The sequence below is a fragment of the Cyclopterus lumpus genome, chromosome 20 (assembly GCF_009769545.1).
Source record: "Cyclopterus lumpus isolate fCycLum1 chromosome 20, fCycLum1.pri, whole genome shotgun sequence".
NCBI lineage: Eukaryota > Metazoa > Chordata > Actinopteri > Perciformes > Cyclopteridae > Cyclopterus > Cyclopterus lumpus.
Window position 1 is genome coordinate 8,066,239 of NC_046985.1, and position 26,688 is coordinate 8,092,926.

Here is a 26,688-nt window from a genome sequence, read left to right on the forward strand (position 1 = left end):
TCATTTTTATGCTGTTTATTACGTCTTTTGAACACTCTAATAAACTCTTCTAAATTATTACACCTGAAGACAATCTCCCCTCCATAAAAACAGTATTAAGAGCATGACATTAAATTTCACAGCACTGCCTTTATCATTCCACAGCATGGATCTGTTTTCTTCACTCTCTCATACAGAAAAAAAAAAAAAAAAAAAGCTCTGTGAGACAAAGAACACCAAGAAGCAGCACAAAAGCACCAAAGTTGAACCCGGGGGGTCATTTGTTTGGAATATTATCAAGAAATCAATCGGGGCGGCGATTCGAGATCATCTCCGGCTCGTTTAGCAGTCGATAAACAAAAAGCGATGCGGCTGCTCGGTAGTTCTTGAACATGAAAAATTGTTTGATAAACGATCTCTTGATAATATCCGTCACAACTGACGCCCGTGTCCTTTTAAGCAGACTTTAGAACCCTTTCTGTACAGCTACAAGGCTCTGCTCATGCAGCCTCCATTGGTGTCAGATGGACAAAAAGAGATCCCAGTTCATAACAATATCTATGCAGGGAGATACTGTAGTTCTGTATTTGAATATCAAGTAAAACATTTACGTATTGAGGATTTTTCTTTCTTTTTTTACATATTTAAGTGGCTAAACTGCAAAAGTGAATGTCTGACACTAGTCTTATATGAAATACATACAGACATTTTAAAAATAAAAAAAAATCCTTGGAAACCATGACGGTTTCTTCACAACCAACGATATGCGACGCCGTTACTTGAGGTGCTCCCGTGAGATTCAGGTCATGATTACATCACACCTGGGGGTTATGTCTGTGAATGAACATTGTATACTGTACATGTAGGCATTCACTGTTCACTTAAGAAGTTATACTTGATGAACTCAGCAAAAGGTAAGGTCACTTGAAACTACACACATTATCACCTAATGGGCATTGTATGCGAGACAACATAAAACATAAAATAAAAAAGGAAAAACCTTAGACAATGACATGTTTAGCCGACGGCTAAAAGAGGAAATACTCTACGAGGATGCCGCCCCAACAAAACGCTCACGAATCGGACGCACATGCAAAGCTGCAACCAAATAGTGATGACGAGAGGTGGGAAGAAGAAGACGAAGAAAAAAGACGAAACCTTTGGTTGACGGAAAAGCTGTGAAGGCACATTAAAATCTCCTAAATCCTTCAAACTGGAGCACATTGCGTTGGCGTTTGTCACTTTGATGCTGTGTAATATTACCGATGCCGTAGAACTGGAAGTCGGGGAAGAAATTTCACAGAAGAAAATAAAAAAAAAAAAGAAAGAAAGAAAATCGGGTGGTTGTTAGCAGTTGGTCATCACTGTAGGCAAACACTCGTAAAGTGTCAGAAGAAATGTCACCAACGCAACAGCCAGGGATCGGGTGTCACGGACGACGTGCGACAGGATTCCTGTCACACTAAACACTGATCTGGGGACTGAGAACGCACACATCAAAACGGGGAAGACTGGAAATGACGGGAATACAGGCACAGATGCCCTACACGTGTTTCTGTTTATAGATTTAGGACCCAAAATGAACACAAAACACTCCGATAAACAAGTCTCTGATTTACAGTTTCAACCATGTTTAGGTATTAAACAAGACCGTTGAGTCCTAGAGGAAGCCTTTTAATCCTGGAATGTTGTATTTCTACTATTTAATAAAATGACGACTGGTACTGAATTAAAAAAAAAATCTGTCATAAATCAAACTGAAAGGTAATTGTTGCACAGTTTACAATTCATCTCTTACGGCTCCAAAACAGAGAAAACAAAAGTTATTGTATGAATAGCTCTGTCAATCATCTGGGGAATGGAGAGAAAAGAAAAGAAGAAAAAAAGGTTCACATCCATGTTTTGAGTTCCTTGTGGCACGACTGCCTTTTTCCTGCTTGGATTAATTAGACCTTGAAAGCCTTTCTTTTCTCCTGTGATACATCGGCGTTGGCCTTCGTTCACTTCCCCTCTCGTAGTGGACCTGGGAGCGCTACTCCAGATACTCCATTCAGTGGAACACATTCTCCAAGTCTCCTCCCTAGATCCTACTTCACCGCTTTTTTTTTTTTTTTTTTTTTTTTAAAAAAGGTCCATTTTTTCCATTCCCCCACTATGAAATCCACCCCCTCTCTGCACTCGGGTCCAACTGGCCGCGGCTGGAGAACTCATCATCGTGTTCATCATCTCCCCGAGCGAGCGGCTGCAGCGGCTCACTGCTGCTCGCTGCCTCTTCAACATTCAAACACTACTTGGTCCATTTTCACTCCACAAATACCCGTTCACTGGAAATACAAACCGTGTGTTTTACTGAACACATTTAGGTGCACTTTATTCCGACTTGACGGCGACCGTACATTTGGGGAACGCGAAGCCGGACTCCCCGATCTAGGACCCTTCTTAAGACATATTGACCATGGAAATATTAGCCCAGGTATCAAAGAAAATATCTCGCATTTCTTTTACCAGTACTTTGTCGTAAAAAGTCATTTGTTTCAGGAAACCGTCTGTGTCTACGAGAAAGAGGCCGTCTCCTGGCGTGACGTGTATGTGCTGCAACCGCACAAACGCGACCCCCGAGTGACCCCACTCATCCTTTCCCTCCAGTGATCACTAATTGAGGAGCAGTGACATCATCCTCCGTTTCCCCTCCCAGCTCCACAGAACTGGTGTGCGTTTGGAAGCTGCACTGTCGTCAGCGCGCACCCACCCCGATGCCCTCCTCCCTCCGCCTCCAGAGAAACATCCCCTTTAGCGACACTGGGAGGAGGCATCAGCTGTCAGTCACACTGCGGCAGGCGGCCGGGGAGGAAAGTCCTTTCTGACTCGTCACATGACCTCTAGATAAACTCCCCGTCGCTCATGAAGACGGTCTCTCTTTTGGGAGATGGCAGTGAAAGCGCCTTCACTGCCTGCATGCAAACATGCAAAGTCAGCCCCTCCCCCCCCCCACCAACTGTCTGCAATGTCTCGGCTTTGTAACATTCACATGATATGGATACAGCAATATGTAAGACAAGCAGTTTGGTTGTACAAAAATAAACTAAGTTTGACTTTGCACAAGAGGAATCCTCCAAATCCTCCAACCACAGGCGCCGTGCAATCTCCTAACAGAATTGTATCAATAAATATATTTTGGTCACTTAGATTTTATTCATGATTAGCAGTTAGCAGAAGTTGTGGATTAGCGTGTCCACAAATCAGAGAGAAAAAATGAAGACAGACAACATAAAAACGAGTTGAAATGTCGACCTCTGTAGGCGAGTTTGCGAACATCTGAAAAATGCCTCATACGGGTGGTTGTTGTGAATTGGATACAGTTAAAAGTCAAATTTTTAAAAAGAAACCGTTAAAAAGATTATATATTAACAAAAAAAAACAAAAAAAAAAGAAACTAAAAGGCAACTCTAATAGATATCAAGGTGGAAATAAATGGCATTGCCTATGACCTAACACATCTGGATAATTTAAAATAGGCGAACAAGAAGTCTGTAGTCAACTCTCAGGAGTCCATCGTCTTTTTGTCTCCCCTTCCATTCCTCCGTGTGTCTCCCCTACGTTTTCCATACCTCCTCTTGGAATGCACACAAATCGGGCATTTAAGTCCTGATGATGCGTCCTCAGGCTCGGAGTTTAAATGTTAGTGTGTGTTCTGGCGTAAGTATCTGTATGTATTTATATAGGGATGCAGTTAATGTATAGGTTTGTGTGTGTGTCTGCGTGGAAGTGTGTGTGTGTGTGTGTAACAGAAGGATCAGGAAGCAGCCAGAGCCTTGATCAGGTACAGTTTGTCTCCCTGCTCACTGGTAAAGATGGGGGCCTTTTTGTAGTGTTCAACAAGCTCCTCCATAGAGTTGAACTTGCGCTGTCCAATGCAGTAAAGGTTTTCTTTCAGCTGCACTTTGAAATGCTTGTTCTTACTCTGCGCCTTCAGGGAGATGGAGAAGTCATTTGGCTGTGAAAAGAAAAGAGAAATACAAGTTTACATTATCAGTGTTCAGTGTTTTTAAGATTTCTTTCTGTTGAGTCAAGGCGCCTTTAGACTGTGCGGCGACAACAACCATGTATGCTTATTGTAGCATTCACAGCAGCAGTCGCATTGGGAGAATTTGGTTTTAAATTTCGGAGGCTGTCGCCAAAGCTCCAAATTGGCCGTGTCTCACGCTTTAGGACTGAAAGCCCAAACCACGCAGCGTAAAGGCGCCTCGCTGCTGTGAACCTTGTACAACACATCAGGAATGGTGCGGCGGCTACTGACCGAGGACTCGCTGTCTCGGATGAGAAAGTCCCCCTCGACGCCTCTCTGGTTGAGGGCCACCTCCGCCTGGTGGCGCGTCACCTTCCCGTAGTACCACTCCTTCCCCGCGAAGCGTCCGATGCTTGAGGGCGAGATGTAGTCACAGTCGGGCGTGGGCGGCCCAGCAGGCCCTGCGGCGGATTTATGGGAGGCGGAGTCCAGCACAGTGACGTAGTTTTTAGGCACCAAGCCCAGTTGTCCGTCCGCTTTGCGACACTTCCACCACTCCGGGTCGTTCTCGGGCTTCTCCACGACCTCCATCACCTCGCCTTTTTCAAAGTTAAGCTCCTCGTCATTGCCCGAGCTGAAAGGGTAGAGTGCCTGAACCGTGTGCAGCACCCTGTTCCCATTCGTGGTGCTGTTCACCACGGCCGCCAGCTTCTCCGTTAGCGATCCGGCCGGGTCTCCGAGGCCACCCATGCCCCCACCCCCCGCCGTCCCGTCCATGTCCTCCGTCACGTAGTTGGACGGAAACCAGCCAGACCGTCCGCTGTAGCTGCCGCGCCACCAGCCGTCACTGCACTTCTCCATCACCACAACCCGCGTGCCTTTCACCAGAGACAGCTCGTCCTCGCGCTCGGCCGTGTAGCTGAACTTGACCAAGGCGGGGAGATTGAGGTCGTACAGTCGCTCGCTGTTATCTGCACCCATGTCTGTGTCTGCGTTGGAGGCCGTGTCTCGCATCCCCCCCTTTCTGCTCTTCACCTTCCCGATTCCTAGACAACAACAAAAGAGTTAAAAAAACTGCATCATCTACACTAAAATTAAGTGAATCCACTGAATTAGGTAATTCACTGGCAGACAATAAAGGCACGCAGATCTTTTGTATTAATTTCACAAAAGGTCACAGTTTTACTAAAAAGCAAGTCCCTGGAATTCACAGTTTCACACCCTTTCCACGGATGTGGAACAAGTCTCAACAGAAATCCAACACACACACACCATTACAAGACACCTCAAAATGTAAAGGGAGGAGTAAAAATCTCAGACAAATACCAGGCAGCGATAATAAGCATTAGGGAGGTGGGGTAAGTAGGCTAAAATCATTCCTTTTCCACAATTACAGTGGCCTAGCCCCCCACACTTCAAACCCAGATGCATTCTTGGGGATTAGGCCTAGGTGGTGAGGAAACAAAGAAAAGTAATGCTGTTTTTTAAGTAAAAAAAATAAATAAATAAATAAAAAATAAATGTACACTAGTTTATCAAAGTACTGCTACTTAACACTGGAATGAACAACAGGACTTGAACTCAGTCACACTTGATTGTTGCTAATCACCTTGCTGCCCCGACACCTTGCTGCCTTGCTGCCTTGCTGGTACAGCAGCCGGATAACAAATTCTGTCCCACTTCTGCAACGGCTCTCGCTCTCAGCTCCGCTTCCTCCCCTCGGTGCACAACTCTCCGCTCCCCCGTTACCCGCCGAGCATCGCACTGAGCTGACCATTCGATTCGGGCAAAGAGAGGGGACGAATAAAAGGCACATATTTCTCAAGACACTATCCACTGTGGTCTAGTAAAGAGCGCGCTTTTCCTTTCGGTTTGCAGTCTTAATGTCAGCCAGTAACACAGGGCATGACCACGGGGGGAATTTTATCATACATGCAGTCGACCTTTTGGCGACTCGAAACAGCCCAGAGGCTTACAGAAGGGGGGATTACCAAGCCCTTTAGCCTTTCCCTCGGTTATGAAGCCCAGAGGCCGAGCTTTGGCAGGCCATCGTCTTACTGGACAACAATTTCCACTTGGCAGCCTGGCATGCTATGCATGAAACACATGAGTGGCGAGATCACAACTTCTTCCAACTTTCCAAGACCCCAGAAAGCAGCTCTGAGACCCACAGCTTGATCTGCCTGTATGTTACTTGTACAAAAGGAACAGAACCGTCCACCTTGTTGCTCGTTCTTGCAAAGCTAACACAACATTAGTTGCTATCGTCACAGATCTACGGCCGAAATGATGATGTAGACAAACCAAACCAGAGCTGAGACCTCGACACCAGACACAGTGAGCAAACCAAGGTAGTGACTATTTCTGATTACGTTTGCAAGGCTCTTGCTTGCATAATCAAAAGTCAGCTGGGTGAAATTATATAGCAAGGCAGGGCGTAGTCTCCATGATTTTGGGATCATGGAGATCATTTAGGATGGTGTGTTTGTTTTCGGAGCGAGGAACGTGACTAATTTGTCACAACGCCACACTGAATCTGCTTCACCACAGATAAATTGGCACTGAAAAGGTGTCCATGACTCAAGGAGAGCAGACAAACAAATTTCACGGTAGTGCTGAGAGTCCAACGTCAAATTGCTTCCAGGTAGACCCTGTTATTAGTCACACCACTGTAGATAACTACAGACTACAGACAGGGTGCTAAGAGCTGATGTATGTACGTGGAAGTCTACCTATGCCTCTGTGGAGTCATAAAACTCAAAAGGAATAACTTCAAAAAGACAAAAACTGTGGATCATAAATGTACACACAGAACAACAAAAACTGCTCACTCCTCTTCAACGTTTAAAATGACCACATGTTGAGGAAGAAGATGTTCGCGCAGGTGCAAGCCCCAGGAAGTGTGCTGAGCACAGTTGGAAATGACCTAGTTAGCTCCAAACAAAAAGGTCAGGGGTCAACCCTGCACAAATAAATGAACATTGAGCTCCAGCTGAGAATGGGGACAACTGAGCTTATATTGTATCTCTCTGGCCAGGTATAACAGCCCCTATCAGGGTCCCTGTCAGGGAGGGTATTTGCTGTTTCCTGCTTTTCCCACTTTGAATAAAAAATAAATAAGAAAACAGAATCTAGATGCTCAATCTAAGCCGAGCTAAGTTGGTGTGTGCCTGTACATCAGGTAGATAATACGGAGAGAAAATAAGAAGTCCTGCTGCTGTAGGCTAATTGCTGAGAATTCACTCAGGTGGCAGCAAACAAGTCTATGCTTTCTTTTACAATGCAGCAGAGGCTGCACCTCGTGGCTATTCTGCCAGGTTTGTAGGGCAGACACCTTCTGGTCGGTGTGGTTGGTCAATGTGCTTCTGTTTCCAAAGTGTCATTGGTGCTACTTTAAAAAGGAGAAAAGCACATCTTAAATCATTCAAATGATTTGTTATTGTAATAAATTACTTAATTACAATTAGAACACATCCTGTTAATATTAAACTAGTTTCATGTATGCAAGTGTGAGAGAGTTCATGTCTTTAATGAAGGTTTACTTGTTTTGTTGATTTATTTTGGAACAATGCGTCTGTTTATTTAGCCTAGATCTTCCTATTACTGTTGATGGGGGAGAAAGAAAGCTCTCTGGATTTCTCCAGCTTTAGCTGCCCTCATGAGGAGCCCCGCGGTGCCCGAGTCTCCATCCTAACAAGTATAATGCGTAAAATAAGGACGTTTGCGGGTCGGGTTCTGGTGTTTGATCAACGCATATTTTTCGCGGTTTGAGCGCTGTGGTCCGGCTCTTATTCGGGGTCGTGTCAGTGCGGCACTCAACAAAAACCTCATGAGCAGCAATACGAGATGAGTGTGAACATATCAGAATTGACATATGTTTGGTCTAACAAATAGCTTAACCATTTTGCCTTGAAATATAATTACAGGCGCAAAACATAGCAGCTTCGGCAGCTTGTCTGTTATCATTTACATATAAAATAAGTAGTTATTTATTTAGTTGATTCGGTCAGTCAGTCTAATTGAAATAAGCGTAAAATGCCAAAAATTAGCCTCTCTGGTTCACTTACAGTGTTACTGTTGATTGGTGTGCATTGTCCCTGTAACAGAACAGTGTGACTAAATCAGTACAAATTGACATTGTCCGAGGACTTGTCTGAGCATCTTAACATTTATAGAAAAAACTAGCTGGAATGAGTGTAATATTTATAATATAATATTCACTGTTTTCAACTCTGCATATGATATCAAACTTACACTGACGGGGCAGCCTTGAGGTCAAGCACTTCAACAGACACAGCATCAGTTGTTGTGACGGACACATCACTGGTTGTTATCAGGACTGAAGCCGTGAATCTTTAATCATAGGACTGCCCATGTTACCAGCAGGCCACAGTACTGACTATCCAGGCCTCCCAGCTTTACCAAAACACAAACACTGGAGGAGACGAGTAGAATTGAATTGAATTAAAGAGTAAATAGCCGGTGCCAATTTTGTACCCAAATGCTGCATCGTGAAATGGGTCCTACACAGCCAAAAATAAATAAATAAAACAAACTAACAACCCTTGATGTCAGCCCCAGCTCCTCCCCAGCGGAGGGAAGCACAGGCCTCCTCTCAGAGCCCACACTTAAACTCCCACCTGAAAGCAAACCTGAATAATGTGCCTATGCAGATGTGGAGCGCTGCCGGAATCAATAAGTAAAATACACTGGAAACTTATTTTCCGTTGACGTCAGATGCTTTTTCCTGAGAAAAAGGATGCAGAGGAAGGAAATCCATGTCGTGTCAGATGGCAGTAACTCACTGCAAACAATGACAAAGGCCTTAACACGCACGTGTCAAATCTCTAAAAAAATACTTCACTTTTTGTTTACAGATGAGGTGCCGGAGGAGAAGAAAGTGCTGTTGAGATTGTTTGGCTACCAGTGACCGAGAGGAACTAGTTTTGTTTTTTAACTCTGGCCTCCCTACGCTGGCTGGCTAGCCATTGTCTGCCAGGGCCCTTTCGACCCCTCGGCTTCCCTCCATTCCAGGGCTCTTCCTCTGTGGCCGACAACACCCCGCGTCAGGCTGTCTGACAGTGTCTGAACATCCCAGTACATGAACAGAAACATGAGCACTGGGACAAGTTCAACAGCAGCGAAATGCTTTCTCGCTCAAGAATAAATGTCTTTTTCCTTTCGAGCCAAGCGTGTTTTAAACTTTCTGCTAATCAGGTCAGTACAACACTGGCGTGTCCCTTCCATATCCTGAAGTCCTTCCTCTGTGTGTCCATGGCAATTTAAAACTCTTGACAACAATGTGTCACTCGCTTTCAGCGGACATGTGAGGCAACACGGCAGCCCTCAGCCGTATGAGACTTGCACATTAAATGTAATGACACTGTGTGCAGACAGAAAGAGTGAGTCAAGCCGCCTAAAGAGAACGTACACAAGAGCGCGTTGGCGAGTTCTTCAATGGGACTGGTTCGGGGTGCCTTTAAGTACGACAGCTTCAATCAGGCTGCTAACAAGGCTGACAGATAGCTGCCCAGGAAACATTCAAAGCCCTTTCAACTTCAGCCGTCTGAGACATCAAAAGCAGGCAGCCGTCAGTCTGTGATGGAGCAGAGAGAGGGATGGAGGCGCAAAGCTCCATTTGGTTTGTACAGCTCTGGACAGCATTGCTGTCAAAGCCCGTCAAGTAAAACCCTTCCTGGTAGCAAAACAAGGTGGTTGGATTTATTCCAGTATTATTCACTTTAATTCTGAAATCATACTAGTTGTGAATCAAGCCAGGCTTTTGGTATTTGTCTAACTTTGAACCACTGTCGGAACGCTGCAATGATCACTCAAACACCAGCATTTATAACAGTAAAAACACCTTTTCACAGTCAGGCATTTTGACATTTTCTTTTCTTAAACGTCAACTCTTGTGACCCAGATTTAAAGAACATTATTTCTTAGGTTCCCTCTAGTCAGTACCAATACCATGTCCTTAACTTCAGCTTTTTGAAAGACTATCATTTTAATACGACAGACATGTTGATGCTCATCAAAATCTACATTTCATTCAATAACAAAAAAGGTGTTGATGTTCACCGCTATACTCATGACATGGACTCAAAACAATGACTCAGGATAGGTATTGCTAAACTCAACACAACCTAATCCTCACATTTATAAAAGCTGGAACCAGCCAATGTTTGGCACTTTTTCTTAAAAGAAAATGCTAAACTTATAACTTAAATTATCAATTTATTTGCCGATTCCCTTTCTGCCGATTTACTAGTCTCTTAGTCAACTAGTTTGAATGTAGTTTTGTTTTCTACCAACATGTTTACAGTGCTTTGCAAGTTTTCAACAAGTCCAAACCACTGCTCAATTCCTGTTAAGCCATTCTGAATGGCAGAAGGAACAGGAACACAAAGATGAGTGGGAGAAAAACATCTTACAGCCTAAGTGACGTTGACAACCCTCCCGCCAATCTTTTAATTATACTTAAGTCTTTTGCTTTTCTGGTTTGGGAACAGTGAACAGCCGTTTGGAGAAAAGAAGCGGGAGTTGAAAAGCAGGGAGCGAGGGACAGAGACTGCCAGAAAGTCAAACAGACAGACCCCGCACAATGATTCAACTTCCTTCTAACTTCTCACTTCCTCTCTGGCCTGCACTCCTCCAACGCTCAGAGAGAAATGTGGCTCAAATTAGAGTTTCCGCTCGCTGGGGAGGCTGAGAAACAGGAAAACAGAGGGAGGGGAGAGAGGAGACTAACAGCTCTCAGTTTACACAAGAAAAAGGTTTGTTAGCTCATCTCTATGTTCTTCTCAACCCTTTGCACTCTCTGAATTCTTTACAAGCAGCGGACACGGACACGGACACGGACACACACACACACACACAAGTAGAGAGATAGACAGAGACAGGAGATACCACTCAACGGTTACAAGGTGAGATTACAGCATGGGTGTGCGCCAGGCCCTTTTGAAAAAGTGTGTCAGTGTGGCTGTAAAGTATCTGCGGCCCACGGAGCTGCCGGGGTAATGACATTCCTCTGATAACCGAGCGAGGTGCGGGAGATGGGAGCCCGGGTCCCATCAATCAGCAGAGACCCCTCGCTCCTCTCAGTACAATGACTACAGTGTTCTACATGAGCACCCCGCGTCCCTTCAACTGTAGCTCATGGCTGGCGGTGGGGTGGACGAGGAAGGGGGGTGGGGGGGGGGACCCTCCCAGAATGAGCGAGCTTGCCCTGAGGGTTGGATAAAAGAAAACAGACTTCGGCTATGTCTTGAGATATTCCTAAACAGGGTGGAGAGAGGGTCTTCAAGCATGATAATGTAATCCACCACATTGCAGCCCACTCACTAGGACAAATGCTAGAAAGAAATGGGAGTAGGATTACTCTCTGTGTGCGTGTGAGTGTGTGTGTGTTAAAAGAAGGAGACAGAGAATGATTGCTGAGGCAATTAGAGGCTTCGGCTCAGCAGAAGGCTTCTGAAAAGCATATCCACCCAGTCTTTGCAGCCGCTCACACAGACAGCCGGAAAAAGCTGTTAAGACTCTCTCTCTACCAGCACAACATGTTAGCACAGAAATCTCTTTCTGCTCGCTCTAAATATGACACATTCATTTGGCTGACCTAAAGCTGTAACCGACTTACAACCATAATGTTTAAAAAACAAAACAGAAAGGCTATGATGAAAGAAAACCGTGACAACAGCCACAGTCAGAGAGGGGAAAAAAAACGCCTTAAACTTTAGACAAAAGCTCTCAACACTGCTTGTAAAAACGGCAAACAAGAAAGACGAAGAAAGTGAAAAACTCACGAAAGAAATGTTTGAATAGGTTAGCCATGTCCATTTTGGGCTCGCTGTCTCTCCCTGTCTCTTTCCCGGCCCCTGCTCTCTTCCCACTGCAGCTGTAGAGTTATTCCATGTGAACACCCAGAGAGCTGGGCGGACAGCGGAGCAGGGCGGCCCACTCCATGACCATGTGGTCAGTCTTAGCCAATGAGTGCGCGGTATAGAGAGGCCTCCAGTCTAGCTCTGGAAGGCAGAGTACAGAGGCCTCATGGAAAGGGTAAGAAGTAAAGAGGGAGGGGGCTGAAGCTCAGACTCAAAGAAAGAAAGAGATAAAAGGAGCGAGAGAGATATCGGGAAAGTAAAGGATCCATTCCATCAACATTGAGCAGCAGATTAGTATTTCTAAGAGGGTAGCGATGTGAAAAATACACTCGGTAAGGATCTGTGGGGACGCTGCACAACGGCTGAGTGAGTCAGTGAGGGCTATGCGTCACATGACTGCAGTTGTTTGTAGAGACACACTCATAACTTTACAACAAACCCAGGAAACATGAGTCCTCAAAACACACACACACCAAATAACAGCCATCTGCAGACAGATCATACCCTCACACATTCTTTCAAACGATGACACTACTCCACACTCAGCAACGGGCTTGTTTAAAAAAAAAAAAGAAAAAAAAGATGCATTTTCCCCACTCCTACATAATTTATGGAAGTAAAGTCATCGGGCTTTTTCTCTTATTGTTCGCCCACACTTGGAAGAAAAACACAACCAGCAACAACAATCTTCTAGTTTAAACTTCTTAAATCTACTTCTAGCTCATTAAAAAAGAGACAAATGATTGTGACAGATTTACAAGCTTTCTCAGATTGTATTCGTGTTTAACAAGGATCACATTTTCCTGAACTCGTGTTTTACATTAGTCCTTGTTTTATTGTGTTTATGTGTGAGTGAGACCTTAGAGCATGTGTGAGTGTGTGTGTGTCATGCAGCGGTTATTTGATCAATGGATGTAGTGACAGGTGGGAAGTTGTTAGGAAGCCCGTGGCCGTGGTGCGACCCAAAAACACAGCCGCACAGTACACGAACAGAAGAGTAAACCCTTATGGACCAAACAGAATGGGCAGCCCAAATGTTTAGCAGTTAAACAATTTACATGATTGAGTCAAGCAATAAATCATAGGAAATGTCTTATTAAATTAAAGTCAGTGTTACAAGTACAAAAAAGATTTTTTATATACATTTTCTTTATTTATATATATATATATATATATATATATATATATATATATATATATAAATAAAGAAAATGTTTAAACTGTTCTGCACTCGCTGCTGCCCGAATGTAACTAGTCTCCTCTCACCACAAACGTTGCACAGAATTTAAATAAATACACACACACACACTGTGCAGCTAACAGGAAGACACAGTTCACATGTCCAACAGATAAGTGTTTTGCAAACACTGCAGAGTGTGATACAGTTACAAATTGGTGACACACTTCTGGTTAGAAGTACCCACAACACCCACATTCTTTCAATCCCTCTGTGCAAGTAAAAGCCACGTAGGGGCCAGGGTTTCCTCGCAGGGGTAATCAGACATCAACCTACGACCATCTTCCTGTGGAGGCCGTTACTGTAGGCAGCAGAGAACAGTAGATACCACAACGATGTGGTCACAAACAAACAGAGGTAGCGCTGGCCTAGATAACAGATGCTCTCTGATGCTACTCCATTTAGATTGATCAACATTACGCATTTGTGTATGAAACACAAAGCTAGTCAGTCTCTATCAAAAAGATCTTATGAGTGACGATGTATATAAATGTTTCGAGTGCAAATACAGGTTAACTGGAATTGTGTACGCACCTAAAATAAAATAAACAGACTTGAGTGCTGTTGAATTAAGTTTATAAAGTTGAATTAAACACTTGCAAAGTGAATAGAGCAGAAGTGTTTTGGTTTACCAAGTGTGTCTTTGAGATTCTTGACAATAGAAGCTTTCCTGGCACTGTTTTTCCTCTCCACATAGTTGGACGGCACAAAGCCTGTTTTGTTGGTGGCATTTCGAACCCTCCACCAGGATTTGGAGTCGTCGAGGAGCCAGAGGCGCTCGTTTTTCTTTATGTCCAGCTCCTGGTCCTGCTGGGCCATGTAGTCGAACTTGGCGATGACAATCACCTCTTCCGTCATCTTGCACTCAGTACACTGGAGGGAGGAGAAAAGGATGTCAGGGTTGTTAAAATGAATATTCTACATTACAAAAAAACAAAACAGATTATACATTGGAATCTGGGCCAGTGTTGACTTATGTAGCAGCGATAGAGTTAGCCTCCATTTCTAACACCAGTATAATGAGGGCACCGTTTCTGTTGTTGTAAAACAAGACAGGGTTTCCTTCAGGAAATTGGTAAGCGTAGGTGGTGGGCAATGCTGACAAGGGTTTTCTTGTTCTGTTTCAATAATGACACGTCAACATGCATTTAATTACATGAACATAACTAAGAAATGAACTGCCAAATATATATATATCTTCATAAAATCTCCATCTGATCATCTGACCATATCTCACCTATCTGATGATGTTTGCTCCAGACAAAACGACTAGGGAAGCAACACACCAAAAGTAAATTTAGAAACTGTGTTTGATTGTAAATAGCTGTACCTGTACTGCATCAAAGCTGACAACTTCAAGGAATTTGATACTTCTCTGTAGACCTAGGAACAGAACAGACAATGCAGGAGAATTACAAACCAACTCTTCTCAAAAAGGTCGCTCTCAAATTTGTATCTGTCTGTTTAGGTGACTTGATGTAAGTGGTCATGATATGTGCACGTCTATATACACTACAGCCAGCCCTGAAGAAATGCCAGCTACCATTTCCACAGTTTAGTCTCTTCGGACGAAATTTCCCCCTACCAATTGTACTGTTGAAATAACAGTTGTAAATGACTATTATTTTCAGTCTTCAAAACTGACAGCTGCCAGAAAGGATAGAGCCAATTTCTCAGTATCCACCATTCCACATTCTTTATAAATTTACAGAGGGGACGATTATTTCCTCCAACGATTGTCTACTGTGTGAGGAATCAAGCACGAATCTGTGAGCCAGAAGGATGGCAAAGATTACTGTAATAGGGAAGTAGAGAAGAGGGGCACTGTGCGTCAGCAGTGTGGCTACGTCAGGGAGTGAAGCTCTCACTGAGCACCAATGATGGAGGATAAGGCATAAATATTCCTGTGTGTGCGCAGCCTATGCAAATGCTGCGATTATGTGAACCGCATTACAAGCAGGGCTCTATTGTTTGCAGCGTTGCTTATCACAAGAACTTTCAAGATCCTCAGGCATTTTAAAATTATGATTTGAGAGTGCAGATACAATCAAAACTTGTTTGTGCTCAACAATAACCACATTCACAACCACCGGTCTTATGACTCGTGTAGCCAGCAGCACATCTACGCTTAGGTTAATACTGCAGCACTTGAGGAGAGGGGTACTTCTGAAGCGGCTGCTTAGTGCTTAGCTGCCCTGATGTCATGGGAGTGGAAGGAGTTTCACCTACTACCTTCTCTCCCACCCACCCCCACCCTGATTGACTTCAGGGACCAGACACTGACCTCATTGATTGAGAGCTCTTGGTTTTTTTTATTTGAAGCAGCAGTGTATAGGTTTCAGCTCCAGCTGGCCTTGAGATAGGCCCAGAACCTGATCTTAGGCAAACATAAGGAGCCAAGCTAAACTTTCAGCGTGATTAACCAAGGGGAGTAAAATCAACAGCAAATAAGTACAGAAGAGCGTTACTTATACTTTTCTGGAGAAAAAGTCAAGATGTTGAGATGGTCCATCATTTCAGAAATAACAATAAGACCATGACAAGAGTCAAAAGCTAAAATGCAATATAAAAGACTCCAAAAGTTTTAAGGGGGAAACCTGTGGTCTGGGCTATTTCTCCCCCCCCCCGCCCTCCCGTCCCGTGTTGGGTGTTTTTGACTTTGTTTACCAAAATATATTAGGGTGTATAGTATGGTTTTATCTCATGGCATGTCATTGTCTGCTTCTTTTCCACATCTGATGAAAATAATGAACATTGGAAGACATGTTGACACAAAAAGAGCTGATTTACTTTCCTCGAGTGCTGCCTCTTTCAGAAAGACAAAAGGCAACAATCCCTCCACTCCCTGGGCTGGGCTGGATAACTGTCTGCCAAGGAGGCTGACAAGTGTGTATATGTGCTCCTTCTCCATTTTCAACATCCCTCCCTTACTAGCTTTCTTTTTCGACTCTCTCTGTCAGTGCATGAATGAATCATCAATGTACGAGTAACCCTTTCCCACCTATCTCCCATTTTCACTTGGTATACACTGCATCCCAGTCTGACTTTTTTTTAACTACCGTCCACCCCTACATTTAGGGTGGCTGCGCACTAAGAGCACATCGACACCGCAGTAACTTACGATACTGCAGATGTGAGGGAGGATCAAAAAGTTGGGCGACAGATGCTCTGAGCTAATCGCACAGCTGCAGACTGAGCCAAGGCTGCTCGCTATTCCAAAGCACTAAACACAAGGTCAGATAGGTCAAACTTCTCAAATGGTGTCATGTACACAGTGGAGCTCCGTTTACCCTGCTGCCTGGCAGAATTAACAGGTAGCCCATGCATCACCAACCCCACAGTGCACATTCAATTAAAAAAAACAAAAAAACAGCCAAGTTCAGCTCGTCTGAGCAAATTCTAATAACGTGTGCGTTTCCATTCGTTTTTTTACTTTCTTTCTCATACATAATCAATGCTTCTCTTAAAAAATCAAACAATTTCATATTTATACCGTTTAAGCAAACATCACAGAATTTGATTTTTATCAGCATTTTGTGAACCTAAAAACAAACCACGGTGGGACAAGTATGGGGCTATCTCCATAAGTCAGTTTGCTGATTTAGGATTCAAGAATGGTTTGAGATGCCATTGAGATACAAGAGCTCTTCTTCCAGGGAGTTTCAAATAAAAACTATTTAAACTGTTGAAAACCATACAATACATAAACTTAATACAGTATGTAGTGAATAACTGTGTAGATAGATGCAAGCAAGACAACTCTGAAAATAACTTGGGTACCAGACATAAAGCAAAAACAGGATCTGTATGCACGAGCCCTGTGGCCATCAACAAGAAGAACCAGACCACATGGAATGGTAGACAGGTGGTGAAATCTGGTGGCCAGGGATAACTTCTGGGGTTTCCCAGCTAACTGTGGCTGCAACTTCTACCATGCCTGTCTTGCAATATGCAAACAGAAAAAGGACCAAAAGAATGTCCCCATCTTGATATTTAGTTTTTAACTGGACAATAAATGACGGTAATTTAAGGTGGTACTTCCTGTAGCTACTTCAGAATAAGAGCTTTCCAGAGGTTCATCAGCAGAAGGCATTACAGCTCCTATAACACACGAGAAGAGCCCACATACTGATTGCAATTATATGAATGAGATAAATCGTTTGGCATTTCTGCTTTAAATATATGATTGGCGGTGATTAAGTTTGTTATTTGAATAAACATAATTGGAGTCCTTTTTGATCGTTTACCTACAAAACAGCTCCATGCTACAAAAGAAAAAAAAAACTGTAATTCACTGGCAGATTGAACTCTATGTACAGTGCTAATACTACATGACAGAAGACGTTAACAAATGGGCCTACTTGTGTCTTGCAAATAGTACTGTTAATATGGCTGTAGTGGATGTCCTTTTTACATGCAAAGCTTCTATTACAGTTATGAATTGAAGCTTTGAATGTCTGTTGACATTATTTTACGAAAGAATCCTCAATTTAATCCTCAGGTCATTAATTGGATTACATTTTTTTTGTATTGAATCAATTTTCTTTAATCAATAAAAGTGCTGCATAGAATTTGAACGTTGATTTATAATTTGAATGTCAACATTTAGAATGAAACTGAGGCTTAAAACTATTTGCCCTAATAGCTAACTGTTAACTCCTAAATACCAAGCTGATAGAGTGGGCCCAGCTTATCTACGGCCATAGCAGCGGCTGGGAGCCAGTGACAGCACAACCAGGGTTACTATCAGCCATCCACTCATGTTCTCAAGAGTGCCAACACTGGTCACAACTGTTTCTCATCAGCAAAAGAACCCTTACCCAAATCTGGCTCGGTTATCTTTATTAGTGAAAAAAAAGCTTAGTGTAGAAAATACCTTTTTGCTAGTCAATAAAGAGGCTTAAGTAACACTGCAAGCGACAAACCACAACAACTGCACATCATCGGTGTAATCGAGATGCAGTTTGCAACTTTGCGATGTTACTATAAACCACTGGCACGGGTTGACCACATCCTGCAGTCTACAGCTGCTTCCACAACCCATTGGGTCTCTGTAGGAAAAGTGTAGATCTAGTCAAAGAGCACACCCAGTGGCCTGCGTGGCAATACACGATTTGAAGATACAACACCAGAGATATGCATAAGGAGGAAAGAAGCGGAATGGTATTAGTGTTCCGCAAGACGTTCAGTGAATGGTTCTGACTTAAACCAGAAGTTCTTTGTAAAAATGAAGTCACAACAACTGGATACCTAATAATCTAAACAAGCCTGAAAGAGGAATTATGGATCTGTGTCTCTCTTCCCTGTGGGAGCAAATAGTACCACTACGCGACAGGATTGCTGAGGCACTGAGACAGCAACAGCATGAGCTCACAGAGGCAGACAGAGTAACCTAATCCCTGTGACAGCCTGCTAAAATCACAGCCTCTGCTGCCTTTTGGAATGTGCCCTGCATGCTCACTGCTCACTCAGCCCCTCTGGCACGGCTGCACTTCCGCCAACTTATACCAAAACTCACATTGTGGCCACACGGCAGGTCCGGCTTCACAATCGGACGGTGCAGGACGGCGGCGGACTGACGAATATGCGGCGTGTTCTTTTTCACATCGAGCCACGGGGACAGCAACTAAAGCCCATGAGACTGCAACACATCCCAGCTGTCCTAGATTCTCTCAAAACAAAACAGAAGCATAGCAGCAAAGGGTCATGGGAGACTTGGCGGGCCAGCTGTGAGACAGGAAGTGTGGACACAAGGGTGACCGGATGATGGGAAAGTGATGCAATCTGACAGAGTGCAGATTTGACCTCTGAGTTCAGATAACTTATCTTTGCCTTGCATTGATGCATGTAATGCATCTCAATTAAGAGAGTTAAAAACCAATTTAAACGTGAACACTGGATGAAAATATGATGTTCTCCAATAAAACTGCATTATTCCAGTATCATATTAAAACTGAATTAAGGACAGCCGGGTCTCTAGTGTTTTGGGCTAAGCCTATAGGCTCAAGACTGTGTGAAAGCATTTGGTTATCCACCCCTCAGGATCACCCTCAGCAGTTGGGAATGGCCTAAAATAGACTGGTTCATGTCCTTTGAGAATTGCCAGAGATTTACTGTCATATCAACAAACACCAACAGTTTCAAGCTTTCTTTTCGGCCAATTTCACAACAAAAGGCTTGCTCTATGGTCAAAACAAATCTGTAAGAAGGATAAACAGATGCCTCCAATTGAAATATGTTGTATTGCAATTCAGCCACAAAATGTTTCACACAAAATCTAGCCCGGCCACTTTGACAGTAGCGGCAGTATTTATGCAGGTTAGAGGAATCTCATCCAAACGATATACCGTATTACCTCGTCCATTTCTCTAGAGCTGCAAGAATGAACTGTAAACACAGACTATTTAAATCTACGGTATCAATCTTTTATTAAACACCCCTATTCTGATACATTGGGCACCCAATCATGACAGATATCCATTGGTGAATTTGAAAATCATCTTAATAGAAAAGGAAACTACACAAGCAAAGCTGAAAAGTGTTTTCACTTCCCAGTTAATTAGGACTGCATAATCTCCCCTTCACAAGGCACAAGGCTGGATGCTACTCTCGAGCCCACAGAGACGGCATTGGTTAAACTGACTTGCTCTTTTTGTGGCTTGAAAACAGGATGAGATGTCCTTTTTTACAATAGCGGTGGCTTCACAGAGTCTCCTTTATAATGCTTGCTGGAAAAATAAGACGCAGATCTTCACAAGTAAGTAAATCAGTGATCTGTATTGACCCGTAAAAGCCTAATCAAAGTACCCCTATAACACACAATAACAAATTACATAACCAAAGTGCTTGCAGGAACAGGCTACATTTAGAAATAAGGTCACTGGATTAGTTTTTGCTAAACAAGTCAAATTGAAGCAGACTCACACATTATATAATTATTACCTTCCAGTATTTACACTAAATTAGTTTGATGTAGTCTCCAACTGGGCTTAGCAGCAGCATGCCAACAAGAAAACCCTAACGTCCTCTCCGTTAGTAAATACACACAAGGATCCATTTCCTCAGACCCCACCTACATCAGCAGAGCCTATACATCCGCATCCACGCCCTGCTGGAGTTGCCAGTTGTTGTTCTGGGTGGCCCGTTTGCTTATAGCTACTAGGTCCAATGATGACCACATCCAAGCAATCTGGGATCAAGGCAACAGCAAAATAAACCTTCAGGTTACATCACCAACTCAGAGCTCCAGAGGGTTTCCCCAATGACTAATCCAAGGTTTACAACGCAGGAGGATTCCTAACATCAAGTACTACAGTACAATAAATCTGTTGTGGTTTGATTATGTAAGCTGTCAGGCAACTTATACTGACTCCTAATGCTCCTAGTAGTTTAGAGTTGATCTGGCCATGCAATGTACTGTAGCTGTACACCTGCAGCCTTCTAGAAAAAGGTATTGTTGCAGTCAAAAAAGCAGATAATTTGTAAACCACAAGATAATAATACCAAATGGATACACTGGCTTCCTCTTAGCTTTCGAACATCCTGGCAAATATGGGGCCTAAGGTGCTGTCACAATAGGACTAAACAAGCCACTTTGACAGTAGTCTGGGAGGGCCACATGTTGGGACTCGCGAGAGCATCTTGAGAGCGGGAGGAATTCCAGATTGCATGCTGATGCCACAAAAAATCTGGGTATATATTTTCTTCCTCTTTCATTTCATAAAGCTGACAAAACACAGTAAAAACCACAGTGTGTCAATATCTAGTCATGTAAACAGACTTCTTCTTCCTCATATTGGCTTGTTTGGGAGGCCTGCTCCAAATTGGGCAACAGATCATAAAACTCAAGGTTCGGATTGGAGTTATTCAAGTTTCTCACCAACACTTCATTTTACGAGATTCCATGTGAACACATCATGATAACGTTATAATTTACCTTTACACTGACCAGAGCCTGAACGCATCATAATGTATGTGAACATAACTTTTGTTCGGTGGCCGTTAGCGGTGCTGCCATCCCTAACTAACCCTCCATGTGTCAATTTAAACATGGATTTGTTGTTTATAATGTAACATTACAGAGATCGGCGTCTAGAAAAGCATAAATGCCGATGTCCTGATCACATATTTGACTGAATATTGGCGGAGAATGATAGTCAGTAAAACGTTCACACTGATGGTTAACGCTAAACTGTGTAATCAATCTGTGGTTCACATGCATGCCAAACCTTGAAGTGGGATCCATATAGATCACGGATGGACTGTGGTCCGTGACACCACTACCTCCTCCTGCTCTGTATTACAACCTTACTCTCCTCCTCTGCCAAATGTACATTACCTTAAGAGGAGAAAGGGTATTGCCAAATGTCTTCCGCACAGTATACTGTCATATCACCCAACCCTACTACACACATTTTAAACATTGGAAAACTTACTCCACTTTTAAATTGTACAATCCTACATATTTTACCAAAATATACAGTGTTATAACAGAGATATGAATGGTTCTTCACATGGGTCCACCAATGTTGATGACAAGACCATAGATACTGGTAAAGTGAAGTGTACCTGTTGGCACAGCTAATGTTGGTTCAACAAATTCACATGAAAAATCTAGGAGGTGGGCTCAATAAACATAGCTTCAGTGCAGCACAGTACAGTATAGATGTGCCTCAAAACTGTATCTCATCAATAAAGAAATGTACACTTCAAACAAAACATTTTGACAATGTATTTTTCATCATGGATTCACAACTAATTCTGTCATCACAATGAGAGCTGCAGTTGCACGTTCACTCACTGTTACACACTGCCAAACCCACGGGAAGAAAAAAAAAACAACCATAATGAACTGATGGAGAAAAACATCACTAAAACTGCACTTCTTTTCTCCCAAATGAGGAAGTTGATAGTAGATATTGCAACCACGCATAACCTAAACATAAAGTTTTGCAGAAGTAAAGAGAAATGTTATCGCACCAACAACTGTGCTGTCTTTGCTAACTTTGTTTGAGTCTGCTTTAATAGCTGAGCAAAGCTTTTTTTATGTTCTCGGGTCTACTTGATTAAAAAAAAAGTGCACTTGTCATTCTTCACCTGACAAAAGGCAAAGTTCCTTTCTCAGCATGTGACATTGGTTAACACATAGAAAGTACCTTTCTTATTAACGACTCAAACATAACTATATGCATGAGCAGTCAGAGTGAAACACGGCAGACAGAAAAAGGAAAAAGAGGAAATGGAAGAGCGCAAATGCAATAACTGAGATCATAACAAAAAGAAGAGATGCAATTACAAAAAGAAATAAAATCCCCTTACTTCTAAACTTCAATAGAAACCTAAAGCCACTTCATACATTAGATTCCTGGGCTTGTCCTCTGACCACGGGAATTTTCAGCCACATTAGATTTTTGGCTATTACAAAATTGCACAGTTGGTATTTTCCCCACGGCTGTGAGGACACAGATTTGGCTGCTTGAGGCTACTGGTAGCACATAGCAGGCACTAAGAAAGAGGCAGGGGCAGGAAAGGCACCTCACCATTGCATAACCATAAGATTATACCGTCATAACATCAAGAAAGTGCATTGTTAGAGCTTATCCGAGTCAACAGGAGCTATAAATATGACACAGATTAAGTAAAGATGGCCACGTCACTGTAGTATCAACATGCATAGCTGAATACTGAAAGCTTTACTTCAGGGGAAGTTCTCGATCCTGGAGTGCATGACCTGGCATTGGATGGACACAAATGTTCTCTTTGGGTCTCCTAATAGCCATTTTCATATTACTTACAGATTAGCCTTGATTATCAAGAGAACATATCAGCCTTCAAGCAAATTGTGGTGATCAGCAGGTCTCCACCATCTTTCTCCCTATGAACGGTACCTATCCTCCCTCTGAGACCAGGGCAACGGCAGGCCAAATGTTTCTCTCCCCCTCTCACCTCCCTGAAACCTTAATGAGAGACTGTGAAGAGGCCTGTCAGTGTGACAATAATTACAGAAACTATACGATTCAGCAGCTGCAAAGAAACCCGTTGGCGTTTGGAAAGACACACATGCTACACCCTTAAATCATGCACATCTAACTAACCACACATCTCCAAATTATTATCTGTGAGACGAAATACTCGAGCCGATTGTTTCACAGCACTGTTGAACAAGTATTGTAACAGGCTACACAAACATAAGCGCTTGCCAACAACTATACAGCCTTATTACAGCCTTATCGCCCATTGTGCTGCCGAAGCATGACATTTAGTCTGGCTCTGGCTGTGTGAGGTAACTACAATGTTGGGAGATATGCAAAGGGTGCAATTATCTAACATTTTACCCCAAAACAGAAATGGTTTCACATGCACAGTGCATTTGCTTACCTATTAATTGTCTCCCTAGGTAGATGAAAGTTAATAGACGTTTGTATTCTAGTATGCAGTTGTCAGCTTCTGTCTTGGAATTGGGAGCTGAATTGATGTGTCCATTGACAGAATATTAACTCATTTAGAACTTAACATATTCCCTGGTGCCAGCTTCATCGTTGTTAAGATTTGCTAGGTTTTCTCTGGTTTATATTGTTGTAAACAGAATACAATTGTGTGTGGGACAGTAAGCCAAAACAAGACATCTGAAGCCATCACAAACTGGTAGATTGGGAGGAACATATTTCACTTCAAAGGCTCAATTATTACTCAATTGTCAATATATATATATATATATATATATATATATATATATATATATATATATATATATATATATATATATATATATTATTGAGCAATGAGAACAATCCCTAATTCAGATGAAACATCCAAAGGCCATATCAGTAGGCAAGGAAGAGGCTGAGTGTAACGCCACAAGCACAGCCAACAAGGGCAACGTTACAGGGAATCATAAGTGAATTATAGGGAATGCCTCCATCGTGACAATGGCCAAGCTGAATGCAATCACTGCACAGCAACTTAAACTCGAGCATTATTTCACGTTGAATAAAAGAATATAAAACAATGAGACGTATGGACTGCAGTAAATTGGGAGATGCAACGTAAACCGTTTGCTGTGGCCATCGCTGAGGCGTCCTCCCAGTTTACAATCTCAGAAATAAAAGCGTTAACGTGGTGACCGCACGACACGAAAAGAGTAGCTTCACTCAAGAGGCTTGTGCCGCAGTTTTATCTGGGCTTTTCTATCTCGTAACTTGAGCTTGAAAAAAAAGTGTACCGCGCTATCCAACTTGGCGAGCGTTATCCTGGGCAAAAAATCTCAACAAAATGCTTGCAACGGGGACAAATATCTCGGTTACAGCCGAACCACCCGCCGGCGGCCAGCTGGGTGACCGTACCTTGGCCATGTTGGCAGGGACATGCTGGGTTTTTTTTGTCTGGGGTTAACGGTTAACGGTTAGCTGTTAGCCGACGTGACTTAAAACGTTACTCGGTGAACCCGAGGATAGCAGGAGCTAGCCTGTAACGGTTAGCTCTCGTGAGAAACGGCAGTGTGGTCGCTTCACCGTCAGCTCACAATCACAACGTGTCTTACCTGCTTGCTGATGACCACCTCTTCTTGTCTGCTTTAAAACAATATTCAATGTTTGGGGAGCGTCACGCAAATGATAACGAGAATCCCCGCTAGCGGCCAGTTATTTTTTTTCCCCACCACGACCAGCTAGCCTAGCCGATGAGACGATGTGCCCCGTTGGAATAGCATTTCTATATCAAAGCATGTCATTGCTGGGTAGCAAAGCTAGGCTAGCTAGCAGCAGCCTCACAAGCTGTTCGGATTCCAGGTTTCCCCCATTGCATCCGATTGGCTGCGGAGAAATCGACTCTGTGGTGATTGGACCGCGGCGCTGTCAGTCTACACGCACTGCAGCTCCTGATGTTTTTGCATTATTATAAGCATCCGTCCTGATTTTCGCTCTGAGGCTAAAAAGTCAACCTGATCGCTACTGTAAATGAAACGCGTGTGAAAAGAGATATTAAAGTAGTTAGTTCCAGTGGATTTGGAATTTCTATTTGAGTGGAAACTTTGGAAATATGCTGAGAGTTTAGTAGTCTGGAGTTTTGCTGAGACATGATATTTAGTTTTTAAGACGTGTATATTTAGTATATATGTAAATGAGAAAAGACTGTAATGCTGCATTTTTTTTCTGAGAATGTTGCCACAGACACCCAGTTTGTAATACTGCAAATATGTAAATATTACAATACTTTCCTATGGCCTCCTTCACTGGACCATAGGCTCAATCATTGTGTTACCTCATTCAGCAATAGATGATGACTTAACAGACATTAATTGAAAAACAATCTTTGAGATTGCCACTTTAATATAACTATTACTTATTAATTAATTTGGCCCAGAATCAGCTGTCCAAAAGACGAGATGTATCCTACTTGATTCTCATATGATTTGGTATATTTTGAATTGACATCTAAGAATGTGTAGACAATCAGCTCAAATAAAAAGTGATCGCACCTTATTTTCAAGATTTTAAAATGTTTCCTAAATGTTGGCTGCAGCTGGTGTCTGTATTTGAAGATGCGTTATATGAAGCCGTATTAGCCTATAGTGTTTTTGAGTGTTTCAATAAAAAAAAAAGATTAGTCATGTACTGTGCAGCATAAATAAAGGCACACACACACATACACACAATAACTCATCATAAAATTCCATTTAGGTGTCTCCTGGGAAATAAAACTTCTAATAAACATGTCTGTGGTGAAGCTTGTTGCAGAGTAATTTGGAAGGTTGTGCAGCTCGCTGCAGGATGCAATCTGTTTCCTGCTCAAACAGATGGGCCTCCTCTACATGTATTCTGCTGTCTGCACCCAATCATCTCAAAACAAGACAATGATACAAAACCATAATGCAGACGAAACCCACTGTATCTCATTTTATTCACATGTTTTAGTTTTAATAGAAAATCTGACATGACAGGCAAAGTGCTTCTTCAAAGTAAAAGACAATGTCACATTATTATGTGTTTATGATTGTTGAGCTTGTTTACTTATCATTTTAGTGATAGTAGAGTATAATCACAAAGAATGATTAAATGAGCAATACTTCTGCTTTGTGTGTGGTTATAACCACAATGCTGATTATTTCAATATAAATACAGTTATAACCCTTTATCAGGTCATGAAGTTGTCCAATAATTCTACCTCTGCTCACTAAATAAACAGGGTTTGACGTGGGTTTGATGTGTTGTGATGTCATGTGTTTGAGTTGTTTTGATGCAATAATTGTCCTTAGCTAATAATTATTAACCAGTGGATATACAACTACCACCATCATGTTTTACTGTAACGTTTCACTCCAGCTCACTCTGACTAAGTGATGGAGTGGATTGTGAATGCCACCTGCTGGGCTCTTTGTGAAACAGCCTTGGTGTTGTCAGGTTTGAACTGCAACATGTCCTCTTTCATCTGCTCTGCATCATCATTATGTCTTTATTTCAATCTATCACTGTTGCTTTGCCTTGGGGAAATCACAGAGACTGACTGCCTCGTTTTGGTTCTCTATACAGAGAAAGGAAACAGCACTGGTGAACCACTGACTTGTCCACTAGAAGAACAACTCTGAT

At 42.7% G+C, this 26,688-nt stretch overlaps 1 protein-coding gene across 4 annotated transcripts; it reads right to left on the reverse strand.

Annotated features, from left to right (window-relative positions):
• nck1b (NCK adaptor protein 1b) lies at window positions 1–25,100 on the reverse strand. Of its 4 annotated transcripts, none has more exons than XM_034559697.1 (5): window positions 24,645–25,100; window positions 14,436–14,488; window positions 13,738–13,978; window positions 4,277–5,031; window positions 1–3,973 (listed from the first exon to the last, which is right to left on the reverse strand). In XM_034559697.1, the coding sequence occupies exons 3-5, from the start codon at window positions 13,961–13,963 to the stop codon at window positions 3,773–3,775; spliced, it is 1,182 nt and encodes a 393-aa protein (XP_034415588.1). In that variant the 5' UTR covers window positions 13,964–13,978; window positions 14,436–14,488; window positions 24,645–25,100; the 3' UTR covers window positions 1–3,772. The 4 variants fall into 4 exon arrangements, with proteins under 4 accessions (XP_034415588.1, XP_034415590.1, XP_034415589.1 ...); XM_034559699.1 differs by lacking the exon at window positions 24,645–25,100 and adding an exon at window positions 18,624–20,225; XM_034559698.1 differs by lacking the exon at window positions 14,436–14,488 and having other exon boundaries at window positions 24,645–24,866.
• Between the last annotated feature and the right edge of the window lie 1,588 nt (window positions 25,101–26,688).